The sequence below is a fragment of the Macadamia integrifolia genome, chromosome 5, assembly GCF_013358625.1.
Source record: "Macadamia integrifolia cultivar HAES 741 chromosome 5, SCU_Mint_v3, whole genome shotgun sequence".
NCBI classification, from domain to species: domain Eukaryota; kingdom Viridiplantae; phylum Streptophyta; class Magnoliopsida; order Proteales; family Proteaceae; genus Macadamia; species Macadamia integrifolia.
The window spans coordinates 2,297,033-2,308,985 of NC_056561.1; the positions used below are offsets into that span (position 1 = coordinate 2,297,033).

Here is an 11,953-nt window from a genome sequence, read left to right on the forward strand (position 1 = left end):
AGAATTACCCACTTATTTGTTTTGCTCCATTGATCATTGCAGATATACCTCTTGAATAATTATAAAAAGCAACTGAGAAACATGACAAATATCATAACTAGAGACGGTTCTCAGATGCTTGTAGATCATCCGTGGATTGTCTCACTTCCAAACAGTTCTAGTGGATCTAGCCTAGTTTGAACTATGCAGGTGATCAAGGTTAACATACTTAGAAACAACTTTCTTCTACCAAAAAAAACAAAGAAACAAAATTCTTCAGACCATTTGGAAAACACATCACAAAGATATTGCTGCATCTCCTTTGGTTCAGTTGATCCGGTTTTGAAGATGTAAGACATCACCTCTAGAAGCACGTGTAGTAGGATTCATGTGATTCACTGATGTCCCTGCCAAATACGTGGTTTTCACATCCACCACAATGGTGGAATAGCACTACATTATGAGTTGCTGGCAGTATTATATGATGCATGCACCACTTGTTGCACTCGACAACTGCACCCTGTGATTCAACTTCTAAATTTCACCATCGAACAGCAGGTTGAACTCCTTTGACATTTTGTTTTCTTTGGTTCTTGGTGGGGCAAAACCATTCCATGAAGTGAAATCATGAACTGTGCCTCCAGTTAGATCCCGTTTCAAAGTACGAGTGTGAAGTCTCCAGCGTACTACATCCCTTGAGCACCCGCAAACTTTTCTTCAGTAGAAGTATAAGCAACCCATTGAGCACTGCCTGCGAGCAACGTCTACCCCAGCATTCTTGAGTTGAAACTTGGGCAAACACACTTAAAATTTGCTTTGTAGGACAAGACATCAACAACCATCCAAGTATTCAATCACCAACAGGTTGCTAGCAAGAGGGAGTAAATAGGGCTATATATCCAAATCATCATCTGGGTCTTCATCTGAATCTGGCATTTCATCATCAGAATCACGAACATAGTGTATCTCACCCATGCCAGAAACAGGTTCCTTTTGTGCATTCTTGTTGGTTGAAGTCAGCATCACTACATCATTTTGGCCTTCTGGGAGAGATTGACGGCCATCATAAATCTGAACAGGTTTTCCATTTCCTAAAATAAGCAAAAATTATCAGAAAATTCACCATAACATATAGACCAAATTATAAGAAACTTCAAACAAACTTACTTATTGCAGTTAAGGAACTAGTAAAAGCTAAATTTTCATCATTGAAATTCAAAAAGTACAACCCTACCTTGGTGCTCAAATGGAAGCACAACCTTTGCCCTGTCAATCCGTTCTTTTTCTGATAACTGGAGATTGAACTGCACCTGTTGAAAGAAACTTCATATAAGTTGAGATCTTGAGAGAGAGAGAGAGTCACCCAAAAAACCCAAGAATCCAAAGCTTAATGGAATTGCAAAACCAACCTTTGGTAAGAGGTTGTGATCAACCATTCCATTTCCAGAAGAAACAGCAGTGACAAATTTAATGCCTGCTTGTTCCGCATAAAACTCTTCATACTACATAGAAGTTTCGCAAAATGTTAGATCACTTACAGCAAACAATATTTGATAGGAAAAATTCCACCTGAGAGAGAGAGTTTACCATCACTTTAACTCTTCCATTTCGACGCTTAAACCGTGCATGGAGCTTTCCTTTTCTAGAATTCTGCTCAAGCTGTAAAAGGCAATCTGAATTTCCTCTTTGGCCATCACTGGATTGAACAATTGGCTCCAAGTTGGCAACCATGGAGGACATATATTCAAGAACTGTAGTAACCCTGGCTTCGTGAAGGTCTGAGTGGATCAACCAAAAGATACTTGAAACTTGATCTGAAAGAACACAAAAATAGAAAATGCGTCATCAGAATACATTTTGAATATTATATTCAACCTCCCCACAACACCCATAACCCCAACCAAGCCCCCCCCCCCCCCAAAAAAAAAAAAAAAGAGAGAGGAATCTGTATCATATAGACACCTCAAGGTAGTCTATCAACATGGGGTGGGGTTATGGAGGAACCATTAATTGATGTCAGCGAAGGCAAATGAGCAGCATTCACCATCTTGGAAAACCAAAACTGCCGATAAACATGCCCGGGGATCATCAATTTCACAAGGTAACAGCGGCAGGTACCTGCAAGGTGGGTAGCCAGTGTTTTCCAAATAATATACAGAACCTAACCTGATGAGTCACACCATAAAAGACCATTTGGGCCAGGCAGGGTGGGTAGCCAGGGTTTTCCCAATACCAGACAACCTAACAGTCCTAAATCCTAACCTGATGAGAGTCATACAATAAAAGACCATTAGGGCCAGGCAGGAAGGGTGGATAACCCTTTAAACCGCATAATTTCCATTCCCAGTAAAAATCATAAAACACTATATATAATAAGTTATCAGATCATCATACCATGACTGCGAAGATTGCTTATAAGACCTGCAACGCATGGCAGCAATGCATGCCTCAGCATTGTACTTACCTGGAAAAGAATTAGCATGCACATTACAGGGAGAGAAAAATAGGAACAAGAGGACAACTGTAAGACAATATACGAGGTTCGACGTTAAACATGCACATGAAGCATGACAGTATAACATTTTCTTAAATCAAACCAGACCAGATCCAGAACTCTTCTAGGGCGGTATCGGGCAGCCTGAGTGCTATACGCAAAAGACTATAAAAACTGATCTCATATAAGACCATTTAAATAACACAAATGTTAGGAGCCTAAAGGCCTAAGATTAAACTGTAGCAAAACATGTTAAAATAAAGGGTCCCCCTACATGTCACTATGGAGAGTGAAGTAGTTCACTTCACTACATTTTCCTCTACCCTCTTGGATCATTTTGATGAATTGAGATGAAAGGGTAGGAAGAACTATGCACTTACCTCTAGCTCTCTCTCTCCCGGGAACCACTACCTCTTTCCCTCTGTGATGCGGATCCGGGTTCCAACAGTCGGAATCGGATCGCTTATGGGCCCACAATCAACAAATAATTTAATTTAAACAAACCAGTGGCAGTTATGTAAATAAACAGATTATTAATGAGCAGTTTGGAAGAGGGGACTTAAAAGGAATTAATAGTGATTTGATGGGGCTAAAATAAGAAGTAAGATAGGAACAAGGGATATGAAAGAATTAGAGACCAAAAAAAGGGCATAATGGTAAATCAGAATTTAAAGACAGAAAAGGGGCAACTCACGATTGTGTCATCTTCTTCCTAGGACCAAAACAAGGGCGGAAAGGTGGGACAGCTTCAAATCGAGAGAAGTTCCTCAGCAGGTCTCGGTTTGCTCTGAAACTTCAAGCGAGGATTCCCAAGGAGGTGCTCTAACAAACCCACAAAACTAACCTTGGGATCTGTAGGTTGGAAGGCTGCGGGAGGAACTTGAAATAGGACCCAGCGGCAGCCTGGGGTTCAGTCCTGAAACCAGTCTTGTAACCCACCGCAGAGGAGGACTTTGGAGGTGATCCTCTAGGGTCTGAATCACCTTCAAGGTAGGAGCCTTCAACCAAAATTTCAGAGTCAACCGGTATAGAACAAGGATGCAACAAGCTCTTGTTCTGTGCTAGGTATCACCGCCCAGCAGAGATGGTGTCTTGTAACCAGTAACAGGGAATACGGAAACAGGGAAAGAAGAAGAGAGGAGAGGGGAAGGAAACCAGAATAATAAAAGGAAGAAGAGAATGAAAAGAGAAAGAAGAGAAGAAATTGGAAAATTTGAGAGGAAGAAGAAGGGGGAATCGGCAGCCATGGTTCTCATACCAGAACTCTTAATCAATTTTCTATTCTTCAAAATCTAAAACTAAACTTCTCCATTATTTACATATCCAATATAAAGGAAAAATCAAACAATTAATGGCAACTACTGAAAAGGAAACTATTCTAAAATTAGAAGCTAGCTAATTTCAAAGGAAATTGTTTCTAAAACAAAAGAAAAGCAAATCAAAGATTTTTTTTTTTCTAAGTCCATCGGCCAACTGCATCACTCTGTCAGCCCTGATCTATGCAACACCGGCCCCTCTCCGGCTCTCCCCTTATTCTTCTCTCCCTCCCCTCCTCTCTTTACTGTCGAAGTTCTAATTCTATTGGAGACTTGGGGGTTTTCTGTTCGCTCTCCTCTGCTTGGGAATCTGAATGATCCATTTTATGTTCTTAATGAAATTGGATTCAATTCGAGAAGTTATCTAACCTTGCTAAGACGGAAACTAGGTTTCTTTTCTTGAACATGAGATCTTGATTTCGAACATTCAGTTTTATTTCATTCTTTGTTGGGTGAGGTTGCTAAGGCAAGTCAGGGAATACTTGGTGTCTTTTTTACAACGATCAACGTTGGTAAGCACTCACCTTTCAATCCTGTTATTGTCCTCAGAGGGCCTACAAATGGAGTAACGCCAAAGTTGGTGGTGGTGGTGGTGGTGGGGGGGACCTTTTGACCCGTACTACAATGATGGTGCCAGCTTTCTCCCATGTAATATGTCAAGGCCCAAGGAAGAGGTGAAGAAGCAGAGGTCGATGTGATTATAATCTCTGGGTATAAGTAAGAAGTGATCACTAACTCTTTAATATTCAGTAGAGGGTTCAATGAGAAATTTTAGAAGACAAAGAACAAAGAACATGCCCAACATTATAATAATCACGCTAGCATTGTAATCTTGTATTTGACTTGAAGTCACTCTCGGACCTACTTAACAAATAAAAAATCACCGAAGTGTGGGGGGGGGGGGGGGGAAGGAGAGAGAGACCTATTTCAAGCAGTGCAATGTTGCTGACGGAGAAGTACCAAATGACATCGCTTTGTTACCGACAAGACCAACTTGTAAACAGCTTGTCTCAATTTCAGTTCTGTCAAACCATGCCTTTAAATACCGGGGAACTCCCAGGCAGTGAAGTAGTAAAAGAACAATTCAAATTGTCCTTGCTGAGTTGGTAAAGTCCAGTTTAATAGAACAAATGCAATATGTCTGAGGATACTGCTTCATACAATGCCTTTGATTTAGCTTACAACTTATAGTAGGATGTCTGAAATCATCCCTCAGACAAGTAACAATTTGAAGCAGGAAAAATGCCAGCATGCTGAGTTGGTAAAGTTCAGTATGGGAGTGGTCATACCCTAAAAGAATTCAAATAACAACCAAACATGAACTTACTTTCCTATTTAACTAGACTTTTTTTGGGTCAAAGGCCCCTCAACATCAATTTTTCACATTAGTTACCACAGGAAATATTTGACTGCGTTCCACTGTTGGATTCTAGAAAATTCCATTAAGCATGGAGAAAATTTCCATCTTTCGGTTTCAAGGTTCGAAATCAGAAATATACTGTAGAAATCTACGAAATAGGCTTGAAATTTGATGCATTTTGCAGATCAACTCAAAATGGTCACTACAGTGGCCAAATGATTGAAATATTCCTTGTAACTTCTTGTAGTGCTTATTTTGAAATGTTTACACATTTGAATCATTAGATTGGAAAAAACAAAAACCCCAAAATGGTAGACCCTAGGTTACCAATGTACACTGTGTAGCCTATTCTACACAATCTAATCCTATAACATACAACATTCAATAAAACAATTGAAATATGCAATAGGAATGAGTAATCATAAAATTGGAAAGCATTACACAATTAACAAACTGTGAAAAAAACATTACAAATTCACAATAAATTTTCCAAGAGTGTCATCGAAGACAATAAGTAGAATGTACAATACATTATAAGTTTGCAACCATACAAATCAATACCACATATTATTCCAGGGAGCCTCATAATCACTAGGCTGCCTCTGGGACCATTGCAACCGAGACTCGAACTCAATAAAAAGTGTTGGCCATGTCATACTATACTTGAAGAAATAATCAAAGTCCACCACAACAGCCCTATAGGTGGCATCATCAACATATGCAAGATAAACCAACCTACGATATAGATCACCATGCTGTGAAGTAGACCCAAGGATTAAAGTATCGGTATCGGTCGCCGTATCGGTCAGTCAAAATTAAGATACATATCGGAGGGTATCGTATCGTATCGGAGATACACTAAGATACACTAAAGATACACACATAAATGGATAGGAAACATTTTTTTAAACACTTTTGCATAAAGAATTTGTTGAAAAAAGCTATTGATAACAAGTATTATGCATAAACACTAAAGTGAGGATATCGCACTAAGAATTCAAGGTTTGTAGTTGTCCTATAAATGTAAAATCCATGTTCCCAACCTTGATTTCCACTTTAGTTAGAGAGAAATATGGCTGATAGCAACTTTGGAACAAAAACCCATCAAAAAATTGTGTTTTCTGAAAAATTACTCATCTTGGCCATTATATGACCGTAGCACACTATATCAGTACATACTAATACGTACCGATACGTACTGATCGATACACACTAATACTCACCGTTGCGTACCGATCGATACATGCCGATACTCACCGATACGTATCGAAACATACCGAAATGTATATTTCATCTCGATTTTATATTTTCCATAGAGTCGTATCGGTGCATGTCGTATCGTATTGTATCAAATCGGTGGTGTATTGATGCATATCGATATGCATTGTAGGATATATATTGATACGAAAGGATTTTAAAAATTACATGTATCGTATCGATATGTATCGTATCGATCGGCTAAATTTAAGATACGTATCGGAGGGTATCGGTATCGGAGATACTTTAAACCATGAGTAGACCTATTGTACTAGTCTAAATTGCCTTGATAGAGCCAAAGATTGAAGCAATATGACAAAACAATCCAGAATTCTATGATTTTCCCACCCTTTCGAACGATTTATGGTATTTAATACACTTTTTCGTTTTTGTCATTCAGTCATTTCACCAAAATTTTGACTAAAATATTAACACAACTGCGTTGCAGTGTAATTCATTTCGACCCTTGTCGAAACCAATATATTTCGACAAGTTTTTGGTCTTTTGATGGAAATTTCAAACTATGGATAATGAAGCCAGAACACAACCAAGCAACTTCTTTCAGAAGAAAGGTTTAACAGTGCCATAAGGCTTGGATCACCGTATGACCTCAGTCTAATTGTAGATTCAGGCCTCACTAATCTCTTTACAATCTCTTTAAAATTAATATAATATCAATGCCAATACCACAAGTAAGAAGGATTACCAAGTCAATGGCAACAGAGAAACGAACTTTGCCATGTCCTACCAGACCTGCAACAATATGGAATGGGAGAAAATAAAAAATCAATTAAATAATCTTAAAAAAAAATTAATGGAATATCCAGTTCCATCTGCACTATAGTACCACAAAACATGACAACAGTGGAAGCCTACCCTTCCCATGTTCGAGGATTGTTGAAAAGAGCTTATCTAGATCCCTAACATCCTTACAAAGAGTCTCTGCAGCTATGCCGGAGACCTTGGCAACTCTTTCAGAGCCCAGAAGCCGTTCCTTCCAACCAAGAGGATCTGAATAACAGTCTATAATCCATAGCCTGGACGTTCAGTTTAGTTCAGTTCAGTTCAATTCCAACAGTTCAATAAGCAGAAAAGAAAGAAGAGAATAAGTGATGAACCGTTTTCAACATAATTTTCACTAGAGAATAAACTAGCCCTCAACTTCAAATGAAAATTGTTCGTCTACACAGTACAATTGTTCAATTATTTATGTGGCAATAGGACAGTCGCCCAAGCTGTTGTGCAGAATTTGCACCCTAAAAAAAAATAAGATTTTGAAGGAGATATTCATACCATTTATTGGAAGAGGTGACGTCTATTCCCCGACTCCGCAGCAAATCAATGTAGTACGACGGACTCCGACTAAAAGCGACAAGCACGAGACCTCTGTTGTGAAAGTAAAGATAAACTAGTGAACAAGGGCGAATAAACAAAACGAAATTTCCGTTAGAATGAAGAAATGAACTGACCGAGCTTGTGATTTTCCAGCCAGGATTTTCGACGCAATACTAGAAAGAACAAAGTTGAAAATATCAATTCCGAAAGAAGAGAGTATAGAATCCTTTATCGTCAGCGCGGGAGCATGCTCTCCCTCCAAAGCCCCATCTCGCAATGCTCTGCAAATGGATTCGGCCATGAGTTTAATAAGTGCCAGGGAGCTCGAATCTCCCAACTAAAACCCTAGATCGCACTCCTGAACGAAACGATTGAAGGAATCAGGAATGAAAAGGAAAAGCAAGAGAAGATCCGAGTACACAGAACGGAGAGATCGAGATGAGTAACGTGAAACCGGGCCAATGTTAAGGCCCATTTAAGGTAGCGGAGACTGATCCACTCAATGTTCCCCTAATTAAAGCCCACTTAAAAGTTAAAACTAAGGACTTAAGGAGACTTGGGCCATTAGTTTTGCACTTTGACGTAAATGCCCTCGTGGTTACATTCTAATTTCTAACCGATTGTGATGATCCATTTTAGCATCTCTTGCTTCACTCGCTTAAAATAATAGGGAAGAATTAGGTGATTACCCACTCTTGTGTTCCTTTTACAAAATTATCCATTTCATATTTTAGTTAACAGTAATACCCAAAATCATTTTTTACGAACCAACATCCCATCTCTCTCTCTCTCTCTCTCTCTCTCTCTCTCTCAAAGCATGTCTCTACACCGACCTCTAGTGTGTGTTTCTTTCTCTTAAAGTCCTCTACACTCCTCTTCTAGCTATTAACCATGATAACACAGCCAAAACCTTTGCTTCTACCACCACCTCCACCCTTATCCAATTCTGCACCATCTACCACTTTGACAGAAGATGATGAATCGAACAATGAGGATGTCTTTGTTGTAGCGGATGAGTTTAAAGACCAACTAAACCACTCTAAAGCTTTATGGCTTGCTGGTCTTGTCTTAGCTGGAAAGCCGTATAGAAAACAAGCAGTTACAGAGGCTTTGATATCAGCTTGGAACACCAGCCATCCCGTCATTGTCTCTCCCATCAAGAACCATACATATCTCTTTCAATTTGAACATCCAATGGACGTCCTAATGCTCCTTGGTCAGTGGCAAGAAATTTGCTTATCCTGGAACGATGGAAGCCAACCCGAGACTGGTCTTTTGCATATACTGATATTTGGGTCCAAGTTCATGAAATACAGAGGCTTTGATATCAGCTTGGAACACTAGCCATCCCATCATTGTCTCTCCCATCAAGAATCATACATATCTCTTTCAATTTGAACATCCAATGGACATCCTAATGCTCCTTGGTCAGTGGCAGGAAATTTGCTTATCCTGGAACGATGGAAGCCAACCCGAGACTGGTCTTTTGCATACACTGATATTTGGGTCCAACTTCATGAAATCCCTGAAGAGTTGTAGGATTACAAATTGGTTTCTCGTTTGGTGATGAAAATTGGAGAGGTTTCCAGATTAATGCAATTTACTGGGGTCCGATCAGGTAAGCGTCTTCAATACTTCAGAGCTCATCTTAAACTTGATGTTCGTAAGCCATTGAAAGACACTATACAGATCCGTACACACAGTGGGGAGAAACACTCAGTTGATTTAAGTAAGAACGCCTACCATTGTTCTGTTAATATTGTGGTCTCATTGGCCACGATGAGCAGCGTTGCCAGACCTTATTCAAAGATGGGCAGAAGCATAAGCTTATATACCAATGTCCTTATGGCACTTGTCCATCCTTTACCTACCGCCACTTCCAACCTTATTTGAGATGCCCTACACCAGATGCAAGATTGTTGGAGTATGGTGTAGTTATTCTCCCTCAAAACCCTTCCACTACTTCTCTTGCCACCACCTTCTTCGGCCATCACCGATCATCGTCTTCAGCCATTCTTGGTAACAGGAATTCGGTTGCCTCCACAAACTCTAACTACCCATTACCCTTACCCAATTATCCACCCACGACCCTGCATCCTGTGGTATCCCCAGTTCAACTGCCTATACCTAAACACACCATATCTGATCATCGGCCACATCACCCCACTTACCCTACCTATTATCCACAATCTTTGGGACTCTCAACAACTGAAAATCTTGGGAGGAATTCTACTACTAACCACCTATTTTCACCTACTTCATATACCAACCTACTACCTCTCCCTTCCAACCCACCCAATCCGATATCAATACATCCTTCAACACAACCAATCATGGCCTCCTAAGTCGTCTCACCTAGTAACCACCTCCTCCATTACCTCCAACAACTACCTCAAACCCCTAAAATTTCTCACTCTTTAACGGCCTTACTCCCACACTTGTCAAATTGCAACTTATCCAATCCAATTCATCTAGATTCATACCCAAGTATCCTCACCACCCAACGGCCTTTAGCTTACTCACCAGCTCAAAATCACCAGGTTATCCCATATTCCATACTAGATTCCCATGACCCGACCCATCAGGCTTGCACCATGCAATCCCTAAACGACCTCGAGTGACAGTGGACGAGTCCCTCGGATCTTAAGATACTGATATGGAGAGTCCCGAAGTAACTGGATCTCAATCCCATTTTTTATGGAAAAACCCCGTGGAGGAGGGAGAGAATCAGCCCCACAAGAACCAATGAAACCTTTGGGATGGAACTGTCAAGGGCTGGGGAGTCCCTCGACGCTGCATTCCTTTCATCATCTCCTCAAATTGGACAGACCAGATATTGTTTATCTGATGGAGACCAAGGGCCGCAAATCACTAATTGATAGGGTCTCTCGACAAGGGAATTTCAATGATTATATCACGATAGATCCACAAGGTGCCTCGGGTGCTTTGGCTTTATTATGGACGGATAGTGTTACTCTAAACATTTTATCTACTGATTCTCGACTTTTGGATGTAGAAGTCCAGATACATGTTAAACCCCTATTCTATGTTTCATGTGTCTATGGAGATCCACAAAGAAGAAAGAGGAGTCAAGTCTGGGAACGAATGTTGGTCATCACATTTGGGAAGCCTAGGGTGTTAGTCAGTTTTGACGGTTATTGGCTTTGCATTGAGTCGTATGCATACTATGATACTTAGTGTTTGGCATGCGCTACGTTATTGGCTATTTTGGATATACCTATCCTCGTGATGAAGGATATTGTATTTGCGTGGTGCTGTTTTTATAGCAAGTTTGTTAAGGAATCTTTTGATTTTGACTATTCCCTACTCCGGAAGACCGCTGTCTTTGGCATGTTAAGCAACTTGGTCACATTCCATTATTTGGTTTTCGGTATTTTGTACCTAAGCCTTGTGTTTTTCATGCCTCTATCTACGTTGTATTTTCTAGTTTTAATTGAATGAAATTCTTGTTTACAAAAAAAGAAAAACCCCCAAAATCAGGTTTGACTTTACAAAACTACCCAAAACAGTAACCTTCACCTAATTAATGATATATTTTTCATTTTTACCCCCAATAATTGTCCACCTCCCCCTGTCCTCCGATCACCCTTCCCTATAACCACCATGCCAAAACCCCCCTACATGTCTCCATGCTACCCGATTTCTTAGCTGCTACCCATTGTCTTGCGCATCATCACCAGTCGTCGCCAACACCAGCCAGCCCTACTCAGTGCCGCCTTTGCCCCTGCGCATCGAACATATCATGGGAATCTCTCAATCTTCACTTCTTTCTTCTTTCTTAAATATAAGGGTTCAGCATAATGCCCCTCAGAATTTGAAGATCTTTGGAGAATGAAATCTCGGCAACAACATATGGAGCCGTTTCAAAAAGAATGTTCAAATTATAGACAATTGAGACGTCGATGGACTCCGAGCAAAATTCGACAAAGGACTTCTTTACATCATAATGCCCATCACTCCAGTACTCCAACCCCGAGTCCATACAATACCAACACCAGAATCGAGTAAGAAATCAGCAACTAAGCCAAAGCCCAAGTCCCACCTAAAACAACTGTTGAAGCACCACCGAGTCAAAAACTTGAGACCAAAATCCCACCTGAAATAGCTCTTCAAAAACCACCAAGTCATAAACCTTAGACGATAACTTTTTCTTTTGTTTTGTTTTGTTTTGTTTTGTTTTTTTTTGTTTTT

The 11,953-nt window shown here is 40.1% G+C and overlaps 1 protein-coding gene across 1 annotated transcript; it reads right to left on the minus strand.

The window, feature by feature from the left end:
- Positions 1-36: 36 nt before the first annotated feature.
- LOC122079824 (elongator complex protein 5) lies at positions 37-8,205 on the minus strand. The gene is made up of 9 exons (XM_042646570.1): positions 7,876-8,205; positions 7,700-7,792; positions 7,283-7,443; positions 7,113-7,159; positions 2,374-2,443; positions 1,567-1,793; positions 1,389-1,481; positions 1,214-1,289; positions 37-1,070 (listed from the first exon to the last, which is right to left on the minus strand). Exons 1-9 carry the CDS (start codon positions 8,040-8,042, stop codon positions 871-873), a joined length of 1,134 nt encoding a protein of 377 aa, XP_042502504.1. The 5' UTR covers positions 8,043-8,205; the 3' UTR covers positions 37-870.
- Between the last annotated feature and the right edge of the window lie 3,748 nt (positions 8,206-11,953).